Source organism: Aspergillus pseudoviridinutans, assembly GCF_018340605.1.
Source record: "Aspergillus pseudoviridinutans IFM 55266 DNA, scaffold_3, whole genome shotgun sequence".
In the NCBI taxonomy this organism is placed as follows: Eukaryota; Fungi; Ascomycota; class Eurotiomycetes; order Eurotiales; family Aspergillaceae; genus Aspergillus; species Aspergillus pseudoviridinutans.
Window position 1 is genome coordinate 4,001,360 of NW_025091283.1, and position 19,088 is coordinate 4,020,447.

Genomic DNA, 19,088 nt, shown 5'->3' on the forward strand with positions numbered 1-19,088 from the left:
CAGTGGTCTGGACCAGCACTTAACAACAGACAAGAAGATAACCGCAGTTACTCGTAACAAGGCCCATTATCCCTACAAATTTCCGGAGTTCTGGCCGGGATCGAGGAGTCGATCTCCGTTCTGATCGGCAGTTTGAGCTCTTCGGTTACTTCGGATAGAGTATGGAGAATGGAGTCTGCCGCACAAGGGAAAAAAGCCCCCTGCGGGACGCATATGCGAGCTGAGATCACTACCCTCAGACAATAATTATTACAACGGCTAGACAATAAGTAATAGTCCGTTAGGCTAACTGTCGACAGAAAAGCGGTCATCCTCACACGGCATGAATGACCGTGCGACACGGAAACATCCAGAGTGCGTACCGTGTCTCGTTCTACAGTACTAGAAGGTCATTATTTAAGCTCGTGTCCGAGGGTCTGGAGTCCCGACATTTGAAACTCCCATAGAAACATACAAATGACACATGAAAATATCTTGAAACCGCCAAGCTGTCAGATAACCCTTCCTCATACACTATACAAGTCTTTGTCGAGAGCCATTGTCGAGGGACAATCATTTCAGAAGGAATGCAATCCCGTGAAGGTCAACTTCTAGTTCCAAGAACCAATCTTAAGACAAGCATATATTGGAACAAGCCACTAAACGCTAAGCATGATTCGCGGTGCTTGGCGCCTGGCTGGATAAGGCGTAGAACTCCTTGGCCGAGGTAAAATACGAAAAAGCAATCTCGGGTGTAGCTCAAATGAACTTTTGGCAACAGCGCCACCGTTAGATTAAACATGATAAGCATTCGTCATTATTGTTCGGGATGGGATCAGCTAAGACTGCAGGAACTGGGACGGAAGACCGTCGCGCCCCGCTGAATCGAGGCCGTCGCCCGTGCCGTCGTATTGCTCGTTGAGCAGGACTTCAAGCATGTCAAACTCGCCCACCATTGGCCCTGTTCCTCCGAGGCCGTGATCAACAACGGCCGTCGAACTGTTGAAGAAATGATCGAGCGGAAGCGCAAACCAGTCCGGAAGCCCGCCGGAGGTGCCGGAATGATCATTCATTGATTGTGACGGAACATTCGAGCCTTCCATCCCTCCAGCAGGAGGCGATGAGTGCGGCTCATAGTAATTATGGTACACCGACGGTGGTGGAGGCATGAATGAGACATTAATATTCGAAGAATTGATCGGCTGCGCTGGGATGGCTGCCAGCGGATCATGCCCTGATCCCATTGTAGTACTCGTCGCATTATTGCCATCAACGTAGCCAATATTCTGTGCTGCGCTGTGGCCCGGTGTCCATGCATGGTTCGATCCATCCCGACGGTCTTGCGCGCCATCGCGAGGACGCGGTGACTGGTGCCTGGAGACCGGTGCAGAGGTGCGATCTTGACCGTCACCATCACCACCTCGGTCCAACGGGGCAAATCGAAGGAATCTGGTGCGAATGCTGGTCGTAAGCATTTCCACCAACCGAGCAATGGCGTGACTGAGGTGGACATCGTCGACGACACATGTCCTCAACGCTTCCACCGTTCGATCCTGAAGGTCCAGCGATACACGCACATCATCCTCTTTCGCTCCAAGGGTGAATGTCTGCGACTGTTAGCCAGATTTGCCATACATAAAGAAAATGACAGAGACCTACCTTGAGGATGAAGATCATGCCAGACAGAATCCGGAAGCATGTCCGCACAGGAGCGTGCTTGAGGTGATCTCCAGGAACCAGGTCATCCAGTACGGTTTGCAGGATCCGACGTGACGCATCGACAACTTCCTGAATGTATTGCTCGTTGACACGGTACAGCTCCATGAGCATGTGAAACCAATTGTTCGACGAGGGACCAGTGCCCGGTCTTCCGTTCTGAGCCTGGGCAGCCTCGTTGGACATTGTGGTCCAACGGTCCACGACTGCTTGCAGAGCTAATGAATTGACATAAACGCCTGTTGACGGTTAGAACATTATTATTCCAAAATCAAAATAAGTGGCCACTTACGGGTATATTCGTATTCAATCATCAAGATGTGCCGCATGGCAGGTGCGACTAAACAATCAGCATTATGTCAAGAGCAAAATTGGTACACAGTACTTACGGTCAATCGTGTCGATGTTATTCCGCCATTCTCGTAGAAAGGGCTGAAATCGATCAATCTGGTCACGATATCGTCCACTCCTAATCAGTTCTGATGTCTGTTCATTAGATGCGAACAACAGCTGATTGCTCTGATACATGATCTTGGTGATCCCAATCCAGCAGTCATGCATCCGATCAATAGTTGTATCACCACCTTTTGAAGTTGACACAGGAGTTGGTTGGATGTCATTAGTCCACTGTGGCAATGGAAGCATAGAAGGAATTCCCAGACGGCCGCTGCTCTGCGTGATGTAAACGAGAATCAGGCGCCGAAGTCGACGTTTTCGTGTCTGTTCAGCAGGAGTGTCATTCGCAGTCTTCGCTTCGCTCTTATGATCAAAAACTCCCAGCTCAAAAGCCAGCGCTTGTGCGGTGCTCAACAGCATCCAGGACATCCGATCAGACCGCCAAGCGGGCTCCAACCACTTCTGGAAGGCGAGTCTCCCCTCGCCTGACATTTGAGAGGCCCGATGGTGCGTTGGCTCACCATCATGCTCGACCTCCTTCTCAAGGCGAGTTTGAGCGTGCGCGTCCAAGTCCAAGAGTGTATTTTCATCATCACCAGGGGGGAAGTGCAGATTTCTGGGGTGCCAGTCCGTGAGGATCAAGAGCGCCTCGATACTGCCTAGAGATCTCAAGTTTCCTTTGAGACTCACTTTGGCTGCACTCGGGGCCAGGTCAAACGACCGAGGCTTGCTGATTCCAATGCCGTTTCCGCCGAACTTCTCTTGGCCCCAGAAAAGACGCTCAATCATTCCTCGAAGGTAAGACCAGAGTCGATCATGAATGTAGAATGCCCGGGTATATGCCCCATCACCCTTGGGTTTCATATGCCGAGATGCCGTTGTAAGAATAGTAACAGCCAGTACAGGCTCATCAGTGAGAAGGGTGCGATGTGTCGATGGATGTGAGAAATCAGGAATGACGATAGGGCTCAGCGGAGCAAGGTGTTCATAGTAGCTATAACCTGTCAGAATAAAAGCACCCAAACGACGACACAAGAAAGGCGGCCACTCACTATGCCACATATGCCATGGATTCTTCCACTGTGAGCCAACCTGCTCGAACAAATCGCAGACGTGACCAAGCTCTGACCGCATCGACGAACCCTGGATCCTGCAAGTTATCCATAGGTTCATTGTGATCGCGAGTATCCGAATTTGGGTGATCCACGGAACCCGATCCTCCCGTATTATAGAAGTTACCCACGGGCATGGTACCGGATCGAGGCGCTCGCGGGAAGGAGCTGCCTCCGCTTCTAGGAGTCCCAGCCTGTGTCATGGGAGACATCGGAGAATTGAAGGACGAAACCGACCGCCGCGCGGCGTATCGATTCTCGAGGCTCTGACGATTGAGATCCTCCGTCCGCCCTGCCGCTTCGGACAGTAAGTGCAGAGCATCATGACTGTTGCTGATCGCAGGTGACAACAGCTCAACGGCGGTGCGATTCATCATGGGCTGGCTTCCCTCAAGACCAAAGCTCAATCCAGGGCGCTCGCCGAGCGGCCACATGGGAGGGCGCACGGGTCTGGCATCCTGGAACTGTGAAGTAGAGGAGGTAGGTTGATTAGTGCCGTATCGTTGACCGGCATCGGCGTGTGGTATTTGATTAGGTGCTGGAGGAGGTCCCTCGGACCACTTCTGTCGCGAATGTAGACTGTCACCATCGAGCGATGTCGGCTCTGGTCGTGCGCTGTAAGACCCATCCGGCGAAGAACCGTTGGGAGCCGCGTCAGCGACCATCATGCGCTTGTCACGGAGGAGAACCCCATCGGCGCTGTCGTCGATCTCGGAGGGTTTCCGCTTGCGCCTGGTCGCGGAGAACTCGCATCGTTTGCTTTCGCGACGACATCGTACACACGGAGGGGGACGAGGGTTATCGACACCTGAGACGGTAGGATTAGAATTTTTCTTTTCTTTTTCTTCCAACAGCGCGCTTCCTAGTTGCCGTGCAGATAGCATGGCCAAGGTATAGGGCGGAACTCACTGCCAAGGTCACATTTGACCTTGCGCTTGCGGCAAGGGTCGCAGGCCTGATAACCGCGACGATGCTGAGGTTGAGGCGATAGCGACTTTTGCCCTTGGCCGTTCTGCGTATAGATTCCGTTCTCTTGCTCTGTATTGCTGGCAGCCATCATGATCGTGTATAGCCGCCTTCTGCCGGCACAACAGAGGGAAGTGGATTATGGTGGATTTGGGGTATGCCGATGCAAAGCGAAGGGGCCGCCAGAAAGCGGTGGGGTTTGCAGCCGTTTATCAGTTATCACACTTCTCCGGCGAATTTTAAGGGCTTGAGGGCTCCACGTTCCGGCTGCAGGTCCTTTTTCCTCGAGGTAAACCACGTGTAGGCAATGCAATTGTCCCTACTGTCGACGGAAAAATGGATGGAAAGTTCTGCGATGATGAAATGGAAGACAAAGGGTGGATTATGAGATGATGGAGAATGCTATTGACCTCGCTAAGCCAGAATTACGCTGGGTCCAAAAAATGCGGGGTAAAACAGGGGAGAAAAAGTACGGCGCAGAGGACAAAATGGAGAGCAGATAAATTATTCCTTGGATTCTAGGCAGAGAAGCGTTCTGATGGACCCTTTCCGTGCCCTCTCGTTCGTCCCAAGTTCCTCGTGTCCTGTGGTTCATCAATCGTGAGAGGCTTAAGAGGGATATCTGTTATCAATAATAATGCTAAGGTAGCAGACTCCGGACTAATCAGAGCGAATCGCCCAGATTCCCTGTTCTTCCTAATTAAAGCACAGATAACAGCGAAGACAGCGCCCGCTCATTGGGACAAAATCTCCTTGCTAGCCCAAAAACGGCCAGGAACGACAATCCAACAGTAATACGCCAAGGATATGACTGGTGTTGGGGTTTCTAGAACCTGTGGAAGAAGGTAGAAGGTTGCATCATGGCGCCTAACTAGTAACGAATCAAGTGGAAAACTGGGAGAATCGCACGAATGGGAAAAGAGACAGATAAGAGAGGGGTACATGGGTTAGATAAATGGTCGACCGTCGACAAGACAAGACAAACATCGTACTCATCAAGACTACCTAATGAGGCATTATTAGGGAACAGACGGAATGATCTTCTAAGCCACTTGATAGGAGGTTGGGGTGCTGGCCAAGGGTGGGCTTGTTTGTTTGGCCTTGTCTGACGCGAGGTCTCCATTTAATTTCGAGCTCGATCTCACGTCTTTGCGAGGGAAGATCGACTCATTATAACCAACGCTGTCCTCGCTTCCCCGTCGCGACAGGCTGGGAGTCAGCCGTTCTTGGAGAAGACCACGAATCCCACCGGCCTTGCGTGCTGGGACCTCCGAGGTACCAGCGGTGAGAACGTACAAAAGATATTTCAGGTTGGGGAGGGTATGTCGAATATCCAGTGCTCGCAGGCTTAGCTTATTCAAAAGAAACTCAATGTCTTTGTTCAGCAGGAAGACACCATATTCAAACCGGTACTGGACATTGACCGGGTACAAAGGGTAGGTCCGTTGAGGTAATGAGGCGGACACCGGATCTTGAACCAAGGAGTTCGACAGATACGGATTGATCGGGTATGGCATCGGAACTGATAGGTAGAATGAAAGCAAGTAAACCAGGTGCGCGGTATACCCCAGTGCGGCCGCGACGGCATCCCGATCAATGTCGCCGAAATTCGAGTTGGGAAGGGGGAGCCCGGCGATAGTGAACGCCAGCGGCTTGTCAGGAATCGGCTCAATGGGGTAAATCGTAAGTAAGTCTTCGGAAATGCGCCGAATTTGACCTTTGGTCTCTTCTGTATTCTGTTTCAGTACCTTGGAGCAGGCGGCCAATTTCTGCTGAGCGTCTGGAAGATGACTGCGAGCCTTTTCCTGACTATACCGTCCACGCTCCATGGCTTCTCTTCTAGCTTTGATACTGGCAATAAGTTCCTCTTTGCGCTTGCCTGTCGTCCGGAGCTGTTTTTTCGCCGCCGCAACGGCATGCTTGGTCACGGCAAGCTTATCTTGGGCGCGGGAAGCGTCGCTCGTGAGAGCCATGGCATGATGATTCTTTTCGAGAATCGCACTAATCTGCGACTCCAGTTTCCCTCTCGTGGCCAGTGCGTCTTGAATGCATTCGTCCAAATTCGCCAAGCGCATCAGGGCATCGTAGGAAGACGTTGGCAAAACGACTCCGTCTGAGAATTTTGACGCGCCCGCAAGTATCAGGGTGTTGGAGGATGGAATGCCAGTTAGATTAGTATACACACCGTCTGTCAGATGGAAAAGGACGGAATTCGAGGGCAAGGGTTGGTGGAAGCTATCCAACGATTTGCCTAGAAACTGTAGCGATTGCAGACACAATTGCAGTTCGACCAGCAACAAGTACTCCTCCATGGCCGTTGCTTTCGCCCAGAGTTTGAGAGTAAGGCAATCCGCGCGGGAAACTTTCGGTCCGCAAACATTCAGATCAAAGGCCTTGAAACTGGGGTTCGTAGCATTCTCCACAACTTCGCTCACATACACAGGCGTATCGATGCCGTCGCAATGAATTGAGAACCACGAATCTGCCATCCTGGTCTTCGTAATATCCTCCAGCTTAATCTGTCTCATCCGTGGATTAGGGTCATTCCACGGCAGCATGCTTCTCCTCCGTAGTCGCGATGCAGGTTGTTGCTCGGCATCGTCACGGTTGTCCGATACGGCGGGCGCGGACTTGAGGTCAGCAAAAGATCGTGACTGTGGCAAGGGCCGGCTTGCGCCTTGAGCTAGGAGTTTGGAAGGGGATTGTAGAGTATATGGGATCTCCTCATCGTCAATAGTCTTCCCACGAGGCCTGCTCAGGGGGGGAGTGATGACAAGGTTGCGGATCGAAATGCCTTGTAAATGTCGGAGCTTGCGGTTCTATAGTCAATGCATCAGCAGCGGTACAGAAACTATTCATAACTAAATGTTTCAGATACCGAAGGAAACAACCACGGCCTTTCACGGCGAGTGCCAGCCTCGTCCTTGTCCAGCCCATACGAAGTGTTCGCTGTCGGCGACATTGCAGGCGGTCGAGGACTCAGCTATAGCGGTGCGAGGGTTTTATTCGTCCGATCATTCTAGTTAGTGTCTGGATAATGGTCTCGTCAACGTAAACTGAGAAAATAGCTCTTGCAACTATTTTTGCGCTGATTCCCAACTGGAAGAATGAAGATGGTGATGATCATGCTGTTCCCCGAGCATAAGTGACGCTGCGGAGATCCCGATGCTGGCGTCGATTCGCCCATTCTGTTCCTCCGACAAAAATTGATCCACCCGACACTTTCCTCACTGCCCAGAAACCGTGCAGCTCCCATCACGAAGCTAGATCAACCACTACACACTCCACAGTCTCGAGTTCGCAATGCGCTAGAGTGAATTCACTCTATTGATTCTCATCAACACCTCAGATCCATTTAGGAACGCCGAGCGGTGTTTTCGGCCGCAATGGCCTCTCAGTCGTTCAACAAACCTTTCCAAAAGATCTTGGACCCAACTAAGATCGGAACCTGGAATGTCGTCCGTCGTCCACCGGTCGAAAATCACAGTCTTATTCAGGGAAAGCCTCGGGAACAAAACTCGAATGCTTTCAAGACACATCAGTGGAAGGAGGGAGTGCGGTTAAGGAAGGCGCTCAATGCCATCACCCACGGCAAGAATATCTTTGCCTACCACAACATCCGGACTAACCAGGTGGTGTACTCATTGACAAGATATCTGGAGGTGCGTACCCTCATCATCACTCTGTCCCATTCGTCCTTCTAATATTTTGCTTGCAAATGTAGAAAAACAGTGTCCTCCGCCAACTCATCTACCACGGCAAAAAGACCGTTCCCGCAACCCTTCGAAAAGATATGTGGGTGCCCTACTACTCAGTGCACTTCACCGACTCCAAGATCGGGCTGCGTGCCTACCACCTCCTCCGCGAATTCTCCATGCAGCGCCAGCTCGCTCCCCCCCGCGAAATGATCACAATCACCGAACAATTCCTCGCCCAGAAGCGGCCCCGCAACCCGGAAGAAGCGAAGAAATTCGACGAAAAATACGCCGACAAGATCGGCTGGTTGATGGAGAAGAAAGACCGGGCCCGCGCGGTCATGGATCAAAAGGCTACCAGCGTTGCGGACATCGCGGCTGTACTCTCCATCCAGGAGGATGAGATCGCGAATGGGTTTGCGGATGGCAAGAGGGGGTATCTGACTCCGGCTGCTCGGAGACGGAGAAGGGAGGCGAGGAAGAAGGAGCAAGAGAAGACTGCCGAGCAGGCTGAGCGTGTGGCTGCTTTCGCGCAGACCCTGAGCACGCCGGAGGTCGACTACACGATCCAAGAGCCCAATGATGACGCGGACCTCCTGGGAGACAACGGTGTCAAGATCCTCTGGTCTGATATCCACAACGCTCGCTTTGCGGAGAAATGGCCTGATCGTGTCTGGCATGGCGAGTTGGATCTAAGCCGCGACCATGTTATGCCCGATGAGAAGCACATCCCTGGCAAGGAGGATTTGCTGGCGAGCGGTCAATTCAAAGAGAAGCAGGCTTAGATGAAGAGCGGCGTGTTCGATGGTATGTAGGAATCGGCGATGGATTGCGCTGTGGATATTCCTATCTCTTCAACGTGACTTTGCGCGCACTATACAAACTGTACTTATAGATGCTACTTTACTTTTGTGCTTGGGAATGATGATGGCGTTTAGCAGAGGATATTTGATTCATCTGATAACCCAGTAACCTGTTGGCAAGACCACAAGAAAATGTACTGCTTGCGGGCCGGGTAATCTGAGTAGATCAGCATGGCATATGGAATTTATATCTGAGCAATATGGCGATACAAAGGCAGGATTGTGCTGGCAGGGAAATGTGAAAACCAGGTCAAGCTCCGCTATCCCCGGTTGCGAAGTGAAAGATCCCAGATAGGCAGCAAAGTGATAAGATAGAGTATGAGAACGAGAGATATGGAGGGGCGCAGGTCATCCGGCTTCCTGGAGCGATTGCACACTCAAACCAATCAACACCAGTGAGTAGCAAAAACTGAGCAGTATAACGAGAGAGCAGGACGAAGCTTTGTTGTTCGTGTCCAAAAATGCCAGGCGTAGAGAACTTTCTATCACGTCGTTGGACGCAGCCATTTCAGTTCTGTAGTGCGTGAAATCACCACTTATGTACTTCCATTAATTGACTCTACCTTCTTCGGCGGAGTCTCCTTGTGCTCATCAATAGGCACGTCGGGCCCTGGCCCATCATCAGCCATCTTCTGTAAAACCTCATCCATGACTTTCTCTGCTGGCTCGGCATCATCGGTGATTTCTGTATTGGCCATGCTCTTTCTGGCCCCCTCGACAATCTTATCAGCCTCACTCACTCCATATCCCGCATGCGTGGCTGGATCACCATCAACACCGATCGGGTCGACCGCGCGGTTGACGACCTCCTTGACACGGTTGTTGTCAAAACGAATCACCATGCAAGAGAGGTTATCGGTGCTGAAGCGAGCAAGGGCATGGTCGACCAGCATTTTTGAGGCTTCCTGAGCATCCTGTATATTCCGTATCAGATCTACGGCTTCTTGGTCACTACATACGTCCCACAACTGTCGAAGCATTAGCATCAATAAGAGCCGGGAAAGAGGAAGGATGCTCACCCCGTCGCAAGCCAGAATGATAAACTCATCTTGATCGGGTTGGATGACTGTCTCCGTAGTGTATGGGTGGCCAGTCACAAGGTCTTTGAGATAAGCATCACCTAGAGCTCGCGTGACCGCAAGAACTCCGTTTACTCGGTTGTTAAGTATCAATCCTCCAGCGTTGGCAATCCGTTTCCCCTCGTTTTCGTCACTGCCTTTGTGGTCATAAGATAAGCGCAGCGCTTTACCGTTGCGACATAAAATGATGCGAGCGTCACCAACATTCGCAGTATAGAGAACTCGTTGACGGGCAGCTTTCTCTTGCAATGTTGGAAGCACAGACACAGGTGCTGATTGAGTTGGCGTGTTGTCAGCTTCCGAGTTGGGTTCGGCGGCGGCGGCAGCGGCCGGAGCCAATGCAGAAGAGCCGGTCACGGAATGAGAACTAGGGACTCTGTCTTCCCAGCGTAGAAGAGCAATGACTGCGGTACAGCCGCTGTTTTTTAACGGCAGCTTCTCCAGCTGCTGGTCGACAGAAGTGAAAGTCTGGTCAAGCAATTCTGGAACCGGAGTGTTGGGGTTTTTCCGCATGACCTCTTCCAGAATCAAATGCAGCTTCTTCCCACACCATTCGGCAGCAAATGTGCCCGCATGTCCGTCGAAGATCGCGAAATACCCATTGTCAGTTTCGACAACGCTGGTTTCTTCTACAGCTGTAGGCGAGACATCACCGGACTGTCTTTTGCCATTGGCATCAGCCTGGCCAGAGGGTGCGGGCGTCCCCAAGAAATTGTAGAGGTATGCATGGGTATCTTCCATAGTCCGACGACATCTTCGGTTCCGGTCCTCTGTGACGCCAACTCTGAATGATGAGCGGGAGGTGGGTAATGATTCGCCGGCAGAATTGTTCAACGACCCTTGAGGGACAATCAATGCCGGGTCCATTCTCCCAAGTTTGTGGAGAGAAGAAGGTGGCGAGTGAGCCACGGTAAGGGTCGCAGCGGCTTCACGAGAGTTGCTCCAACTTAACGAGTTTTTGGCGTTGGAGAACAATGTCGCTGCTTTGGTGACGGTACTGCTTCTCCTCTTCTTGTCGCCACCAGGGCTCGGTTCGTCGCTCGCTCTGCGACCAAAGAATCCACCGGGAGGTGAAAATTTCTTCTGGGATACGGTAGCTTCGTCGGTCTTGACGGTCAGGGACGGGGTATTGATGGCCTCCGAGTGTGGAATTGTTTCTAGTTTATCTTTGGGTGGGCTCGAGGAGCCACTGAACATTCTGTTCAGCAACCCACCCTGGCTAGAAAAACTTCTTCTCTTATTACCTGCCAGCTTGATAGGTAGTCCTCTGTGACGGAGAGAAGTTCAGTGAAGGTGTACGACGGGAGTTACGGCGGTAGTGGAGAACGGCAGGTAGCGAGGAACTGACGTAGGAGGAGAGGAAGTGCTGCTGCGGACTTCGAGGGAAAGAAGGCTATGATATAGATCGTCAGTAATTGATCCTACGCAAAGTTCAATGACTATAATGCGAGCAATAATGACTGTTAGCGGATTAGAGAATCAACCCAACCTAACCCAGCAATGCCGGTGGAGGATGATGCTATCCAACAACCGCCGTGGGAGGGATTCTCAAACCCTCCTGGTAAGGGGCTGAATGGGTGACCAAGGGACAAAACACAAATTACAAGGTCATCAGGATCAATCCTTCAAAAGACCCTGGGCGGCTATCCTCAGTCGGGTGTCATGGGCGCTTGAATGGCAACCCCACTGCGCGTCGATGGGAACGGTATGGTATCAAGCCGCTTCACCAAATCAAAGGGAAGGTAAACACTCACGGAAATGACAGGGTAGTATCTAGAGATTGTCTGGTCTCCTCTATTATCGATAGCTGTCAAATAGATGCAAAAAGACGTGAATAGATGGTAGCGCAATGCAGACAGATGGTTGGGGGGTGGAACTGATGGATGCTTATTATTAGCAGCAGCAGCAGCAGTAGTGATTACTACTAACAACTAATAGTACCTAATCCTGGGGAGAGGGGAAGTCTGCCTTACTGCCTTGGGAACTGTTTAGGTCATTGGGTCACCTAAGTTGCGGATACGCTAGGCCTAATATGGCAACGCTGGTGATGGCCGACACAGAGGAAGTCCCGAAACGGCGGGAAGACGGAGATAAACTGGCCGAGGATCGGGGATGGTTGGAGACGGAGATTGTGCTCTCAACTAATGCAGCAAATTATATTCTTAGGGGAACCTACAGGCTATCTTGTGTTATAGTACCATTGGTTTACAGGGCTGTCTGCAAGGCAGCTTAGCTGCCTATGACATGCAAATAGCCACCATAGGTTTCCCTTCAGATTTGAGAAGTAGATATGTGCGATCGTCATACAAGGCTGACGTACTTCTAAAGTACGAAACCTGCTCAATCCCAGGAACTAAAATCACCAAAGCCACCGCCACCCTTGAATTTCTTTCGTGCAGGTTCAGGCTCCGGCTCCTCATCCACAAACTCAACAATCTCGTCTTCCTCCTGATTTGCCTGGTTCGCTAGTGCGGCCTTGAGGTACTTCCCTACTCCCCCAGCCGAGCTCTCGCCCGCTTCTGTCGCACCAGGTCCTCGGACTCGTTTCCCAGTCCAGGTTACGCGATCATCGTCTATCTCCTGAGATGTCTTGGTGTCATCTGTCGAGGTCGTACCTTTCGCCTCGTCTGCCTGCTTCTGTTTCAAAAACTCCTCGAATGGATCCACAAAGATTGTTACGTCTTTGATGCGGATATCAGGAGTAGGTCGGTTGGTTGTAGCATTCACTGGGTGCATTTCCATGCTGTTCAAGGTTGGCGATGAGGGCGTTGGGTCATCTATTACGTGACCGAAAATCGTATGTTTGTTGTTCAGATGAGGCAGCGCGCGGTACGCGATGAAGCTGCGGCCATTGTCAGCATTTGAATTTAAGACAACCAGACACGGAAACCAAAACTTACAATTGACTGCTGTTGGTGTTTTTGCCTTTGTTGGCCATACTTAGGGTTCCTCGAGAGTCGTGTTTTAAGGGTCCTTCGAACTCATCGTTGAAGTATTTGCCCCAGATACTCTCGCCTCCGCGCCCAGTACCTGTAGGGTCACCACCCTGGATCATGAATCCCTTGATATTGCGGTGGAAAGTGACATCTTTGTAGTAGCCTTTCTTGGCCAGTTTGATGAAATTCCACACCGCTTTAGGCGCATACTCAGTGTGCAGCTCCAGATTCACGTCGCCTAGCGTAGTCGAGATTCGAGCATAACCCTTTTGCTTCACTCGCCCTCGCTTCAACATATACTCTTCATCTGAAAGAAGTGCAAGCTCCGCAGAAGTATGCGGTGTCATACCAGTGCTTGTAAACGACGCAGCGGCCAGACCAGTAGTATGCCTCGCCGCGTTATACGGAATAGGTTTCCCAGCCTGGTGTGAAACGGTCTTTTGCGACGCAGCTGCGGCACTCGTACCGAACCCCGGCTTTGTCAATCCTTTCAAGCCGGCAGCCGACTCGGCGCGCTGAGCCCTCTCAGCACGGGCCTTCGCCACGGCTTCCTTCGCCTTCAGGATCTTTGCCGCGTTGCCCAGCGCATTGACATTGACATTATTGGACGGATCCTCTCGTTCCCGTATTTGTTCATCAGTCAACGCGCTCTCTCCCTCCTTCAAATAATTGAACGAACTCAGATTCCTCGACTCGATATTCTGCGGGTCTTGTAGCGTGATTATATCTTTGCGACTGAACTCCTCATCCGTAACAAGATCGCGCCACAACTTTCCCTTGATATTCAACCGCTCGACAGTATCCCATGCAAAAACATTGCCCGTATTGCGCAAAGCGACGATGTGCGTGTTGTCCGTCAAGACCTTGTACGTGACCGGATCGACATACTCGCCCGACTCGTTCTTCGCGATATTAAGCTTGATAAGGTCGGAACTCTTCAGCGGCGACCCATCCACGGGGTTTGTACCGTGTTTCTTAATCCAGGGCAGGATGTTGGTTAGGTCGAATATGGTTCCCGAGGGTGTGCAGACCGGATGCGAGAAGGGCTGAAGTGAGAGGGAGCAGAAGTTGAATGGGAGGCGTCTGAAACCAGCGTGCTCTCCTCCCCGCCTCGCTTTCCCTACACCAGCGCCTGCGCTGGCCGAATATGCATCCTCCGACGCCCACTCGGAGTGTGTGATCTATAAGAATTCATGTTAGCCGCTTGCGACACCGGAGTCGCGGAGGCAGAGGAAGCGTGACACAACATACGTAAAGCTTATCCGTTCCTAACAAGTTAAGAGTCAGTCGCAAGCAGTAGAAAATAGTTTAATGGAGTTACTCACCCTTGCCCATTTTGCAACTTTTAAGGAGCGGGGATTTATCTTGGCCAAATTTGTAGCCGACTTCTTGTTCTTCGGCGCAGCTGGTAGGATTATTTCCAGATATGATGTATCGGTAGGCGCTAGTACGATTAATCTAACCCCTTAAGGCTAGCGCGGTAGTGAGGAGATCATCTCCATTTTTAACTAGTTCAAATGTCACAACAGTACTAGCGTCCATACAAGGGCTAGTACAGAAAATGAAACGTGCCTTGACATTGGGAGTCCTAAGCCTGTACAGCTGCGTCTTCACAATTCATAAACTCAGCCGCTATTGTCTATTCTTCCTAGATCGACCGGCTCAACACAGCATGGAATCTGGAGCATACAGTTGAAGAGGTTGGTTTTATTCTATTGCTCCTGGAGATCGAGGTTCTGAGTTGACCATTATAGATTATGGTTGAACTCCAGATATCGATTCAAAGATCACCTTTTACCGTAGTATAATAGATGTACAATACAGCATTGTGTGAATCGTGATAATGTAAACTACATATAGTACATGCTTTATTAACGTATGCTGACTTGAGGAGGGTAGCATATGCAGAATCTAAACTTGCTCTCAATGGCCGCAGAACGTATCCCGCAAAACACACCTTTATAAGAATTTCAAGAACGACCCATAACGCCCGAAGTGTATTTTTATCGTTCAAAAATCGTCAATAGGGAGTCCATTGCCCTGTTCAAGCAGGAGGAGGTTGGAAGCGAAGAGGTACCACCCAGCGATTCCCAAAGTCGATACCGTGCCGACGACGAGTGCCGTACTTACGCCAAACTATTTGCGGGATACCGATGTCTGCGACGGAAAGTTTCCAGGAAAGTCCCTCTCCAGCCAGGAGGGCATTGACGACTCCCGTTTTGGGGGCTCCGAGACAGACTACAGATGTGGAATTGACGCATACTCGGCCGTCTTCGACCATAGTCACTTCGCCTGCCAAAATGTCAGAAATTTGCAGGCATGCATAGGAAGAGGTTTTCGAACTCACCACTGGAAGCAGATAGGCCAGATGGAACATCGACGGACAGAATGTCAAGGTTACTACGGTTGACCCAAGCGATCATCTCGAAAGCGATAGCTTGATCGTCGGTGCGCAGGTCCTCAAAGGATATGTGGATACCGAAGAGTGCATCAACAACCAGATCAGGCGCAAAGTCAGAGCTTGTGAGTTGCGCGGAAAGATCTTCCCATCTGAAGACACGGCCGCCAATCTTCTTGAATACATCCAGCTGTTTGCGGCAGCTTTCAAGTAGCTCGTTCTCGTGTTCCAGACCCAGAACACATAAAGTGACACGATGACCACGATTACGAAGATGGCGCGCAGCGGAAACAGCTCGGGCTCCCGTACGATGGTTGCCAGTAAGTACAACGATCGTGGAGGCAGCAGCGTCATTCGACAAGAGACCGACGGCAGCTTCTGCTATGTCTCTGCCAGCGTTCTCGGTGATCATATCTTCCGTCAACCCGAGCTCTGCGACTGCAATCTGCTCCACTTCAAGAGTTTGCAACGGGCTAACTGTGGGGCAGCTGCGATTGGTAGTCGTAAGGCGCAAGGAAGCTCCTGGTACAACGGCGCCGGTCATTGGTGAGGCTGACACAGGTGTCTTATTAGGCCGAGGACTTGTAGTACGTGATGAGCTTAGCTGGCTTCGCCCGATTGAATTGATCTGCGGTGGAACCAAAGGTTGACCCAGAACTGCGCTTCCCTTCCGGGACTCGCGTGCACGTGCCGATGCCCTGGATAGTTCGCGACCAGAATAATTACCGCCGCTGAGCTTCGCATCGCTCCGTCCCTGGTCGGAATCTCCGTTCTCACTTTCCTGAGGGCTGTCGAGTACGTTTTCTGTCCAGTGGAGATTCTTCCCACCATTTGTTCCAGGCCTCGGTCTCCTATTGAAGCTGACCAATCGCTCCTCATCAGCGGTAGTGTCGTCGTTTCTAATTTCCTCGAAAACTCTTCTTTTATCGAACTTGGATAGATTGCTTTCGAAATCGAAGTCGCCCATCTCCTGGATATCTGTTGCGTCCTCAGTTGCCCAGCCATTGGGATCTTCAGCGTATCCACGACCCTTCTTCCTGCGCCGTCGTCCAGTAGAATCAGGAAAGCTTTCCTTGTATTTTTGTGGGGTTTTAAATTCAGATGTGTCGGCCGGCTGGACGAATGCAGTCTGGCGCCAGCCCTTGGTTTTCGGATTTGTATTATTTGCCCCATCGTGCTCATTGACGGCGACGTTTTGAGGATGCCCTGTCCGACCACTCCGGCGGCTTCGCTTAGTCGTAAATTGTGAAGCGGCTTGTAGAGGCGCCAAGCCTTCATTTTCATCCAGCGCATCATGCGGCACTTCCGTCTGCGGCGCGACCTTAGTAGCTTTAGCATTGTTGTCAACATTCAGCTCCAGATTGCTGAATGGCTCTGTCAGGGCAGCTGAAACCGTCGTGTCTGCATAACGAGCTTGTTGGGACGCCTGAAACTGCTGAGCGCTCAGCACATTCGGGATGGATTGACTCTGTGAAGTAGGCGGACTGAATGATTTGGAAGGCGGCTTTCCATAGCTGACAATCGCCGGATCAACAAACGATTGTTGAGTTGGAGTTGCGGATGACTCGCGGGGATGTTGGTTTTCTAGGTTGGTATAGGTGGTCTGCGTCTTAGAAGGCCCCAAAGAGAGATCTGCAATGTCGGGAGCTTCGATGGAATAGGTAGGCAATTGTTGGCCGGTCCAAGAAAGTGTAACTGAGAACCACAAGTTAGATCGATACGACTCAGCCTGATCAAAACAAGCAACACATACCGTTCCGTAGCATCAGACGTTGGCCAATGACGTTGGCCACCACTCCTTGAATGCTTGCATTCGGCGGCGCTCTAAGCGTCACGAAGACATTGTAGCCAATAAACTCCGACGCCATGCCTTAGAGCAGATATGAGTAACTCATGTACCGCTGTTCTGATGTTTGAACAGCACAAAGGCTGCGAGAGAAGGTGAGGGGAAGTAGAGGAAGGAAAGTGTTGTACAGCGTCGCAAAAGTGAATTGTCAGGTTGCAACCGTCTTGGTTTAGCATCACGTGCAGAGTATCTTATCGATAAGCAAGAATGTGGGGCTGCAGAGCTATGCAGCCAGATTGTTTATGTTGGACGGCGAAAGCTTGTCTAGAGGACGCTTGTTTCTTCGACCAATCCAGCAGAAAAATCCCGATTTTGCCAATCTAATGCAAGTCTACTGTTGTCCTTGATTGACCTAGATTGACTTTGGTAAGTGCTTGGGAGAGATACCACTGTTTCCGGAGACTAGGTCTTTTTAAGCTGGCCCGTTATGCGGCCGACAACGACGTACATGCAGTATATTAATGAATAATTCCATTGAACATCACCCGGATATCGATATTTGCACCATTGCTCAAAGATAAATAGCCCATAATAATAACATATAGAAGAAATGGATGACGCAAGGCCTAGACCAAGCCGCTAGCATCACAAAATTCCACGTTGATTGTGTATCCCACCCTCAACCGTAGAGATGCTGCAAAAGCTCTTCGTCAACCAATTGATCATCTTCTTCAACTTCTTGATGGTCGCGAGGCTTTGAGATCTTTGGAGCAAGAATATCGCTAATACTAACAAGGTTGGAGTAGAATTCTATGACCTTGGGATGTACCATGACCTTGCGTGCGTCGAATCTGGTGACTTGAAGACCAGCTTTCGAGGTTGCACGACTCAAAGCGACATAAGCCTGTCCTTTTTCAAATACCCGCCCAAGATCGACCTTGACACGCTGCAAGGTCTGCCCTTGCGCTTTGTGGATGGACAGTGCCCAAGCGAGGATCAACGGTACCTGTTGGCGCTGGGCTTGCACTTCGCCGTTCGGAAGCTCAATCTTCCAAGCCTCTGGTTGGCAGAGCAAGTGCCGCTCTGTTCCATCTGGCTGGACGAAACAAACAAGAGGCCATTTTCGACTTACCACGACGCCTCCATCCTTGTTACCAAGACCCTTCAGCTTCTTGTGAGCTTGGTTTAGTCTCTCGTCGTCACTCACAACATCTTGCCCACCAGCGAATTCGCTCTCATTGTCGCGATAGTATTCGAATGTCGCTTCATCCATGAAGGCGACAACTCGCCCAATGGAGCCGTTGACAAGCGAATCTTCCATATTTTTGATCAGCATTACCTGTGCACCTTTCTTTAGGTGTATGACAGGTGGTGCCATGCAATTGGCCAGCAATTTTTCACGAAATTGGACATCTTGAATTGTCCCTGAGTCAACTGCATGAAAGGTCATTGTCTCGCCGGAGAGCCTGCTCATCCGTGCGCTGTTGGCCTGCTCCACTTCTTGACGAGTAGGGAATCTGACAATGACATGTTAGTCTCATCAACGGCTGGGAACAACTGGGATAACTTACAATTCCGTCGCTTCAAGTGCATCATGAAAGTTCAGCGGACGGGATAGGGACTTGAACGTCTCGATTGTGCGAGGGCTCAGTTTACCCAGTCTCATTTCGTTGAGCATTTCGGCGAAATCAGGGTCTTTTTGACGAAAAACATGTGTGAGGAGAATGGTATGCTGGATCGATGTATTCCAAGTAGCCGCTGCAAAGGCAAACTTCGCCTCTCGGTTACTACCTTCAGGCACTGGAGGCAGCTGAAAGAAGTCGCCAGTAACGACAAGTTGAATGCCTCCGAATGGACGGCCATTATTTCTGATTCTTCGGGCGATTTCTTCAAGCTTGTCGAATAAGTCACCATCGACCATAGACACTTCATCGATGATGAGCACCTTGGTGCGAAGCCAGCGATTCCGTGCTTTCTGATTTCTCTTGATCTGTAGTTTGACTGTTAGCGAATATGACCGAAGTAGAGGAAGAGAACTGTCTAACTTTCTTGACCAATTCGGGAACAGGCTCTTTACCCAGCCCAATTCCAGCAAAACTGTGCAAAGTGACACCCTCAATGTTACAGGCAGCAAGACCGGTAGAAGCTGTGACTGCCACACG

The 19,088-nt window shown here is 50.9% G+C and overlaps 6 protein-coding genes across 6 annotated transcripts; 1 reads left to right on the plus strand and 5 right to left on the minus strand.

Annotated features, from left to right (window-relative positions):
* Positions 1-818: 818 nt before the first annotated feature.
* Positions 819-4,263, minus strand: Asppvi_005153 (uncharacterized protein; the record flags this gene model as incomplete). Its single annotated transcript, XM_043301079.1, has 6 exons — positions 819-1,586; positions 1,639-1,934; positions 1,988-2,035; positions 2,085-3,085; positions 3,144-4,011; positions 4,113-4,263. The coding sequence occupies 6 exons, from the start codon at positions 4,261-4,263 to the stop codon at positions 819-821; spliced, it is 3,132 nt and encodes a 1,043-aa protein (XP_043157014.1).
* A 949-nt stretch (positions 4,264-5,212) lies between these two features.
* Asppvi_005154 (putative UV radiation resistance protein (UVRAG)) lies at positions 5,213-7,131 on the minus strand (the record flags this gene model as incomplete). Its single annotated transcript, XM_043301080.1, has 2 exons — positions 5,213-6,988; positions 7,048-7,131. The coding sequence occupies 2 exons, from the start codon at positions 7,129-7,131 to the stop codon at positions 5,213-5,215; spliced, it is 1,860 nt and encodes a 619-aa protein (XP_043157015.1).
* A 424-nt stretch (positions 7,132-7,555) lies between these two features.
* On the plus strand, positions 7,556-8,649 carry Asppvi_005155 (mitochondrial 54S ribosomal protein mL67; the record flags this gene model as incomplete). The annotated part of the gene is made up of 2 exons (XM_043301081.1): positions 7,556-7,831; positions 7,894-8,649. The coding sequence occupies 2 exons, from the start codon at positions 7,556-7,558 to the stop codon at positions 8,647-8,649; spliced, it is 1,032 nt and encodes a 343-aa protein (XP_043157016.1).
* A 614-nt stretch (positions 8,650-9,263) lies between these two features.
* ptcG (type 2C protein phosphatase PTC1) lies at positions 9,264-11,003 on the minus strand (the record flags this gene model as incomplete). Its single annotated transcript, XM_043301082.1, has 2 exons — positions 9,264-9,695; positions 9,747-11,003. The coding sequence occupies 2 exons, from the start codon at positions 11,001-11,003 to the stop codon at positions 9,264-9,266; spliced, it is 1,689 nt and encodes a 562-aa protein (XP_043157017.1).
* Positions 11,004-12,146: 1,143 nt separating this feature from the next.
* Positions 12,147-14,077, minus strand: Asppvi_005157 (PPIL2 family peptidylprolyl isomerase; the record flags this gene model as incomplete). The annotated part of the gene is made up of 4 exons (XM_043301083.1): positions 12,147-12,648; positions 12,707-13,923; positions 13,994-14,010; positions 14,068-14,077. The coding sequence occupies 4 exons, from the start codon at positions 14,075-14,077 to the stop codon at positions 12,147-12,149; spliced, it is 1,746 nt and encodes a 581-aa protein (XP_043157018.1).
* A 709-nt stretch (positions 14,078-14,786) lies between these two features.
* Asppvi_005158 (mRNA decapping enhancer EDC3) lies at positions 14,787-17,008 on the minus strand (the record flags this gene model as incomplete). Its single annotated transcript, XM_043301084.1, has 3 exons — positions 14,787-15,034; positions 15,090-16,835; positions 16,894-17,008. 3 exons carry the CDS (start codon positions 17,006-17,008, stop codon positions 14,787-14,789), a joined length of 2,109 nt encoding a protein of 702 aa, XP_043157019.1.
* Positions 17,009-19,088: the final 2,080 nt, after the last annotated feature.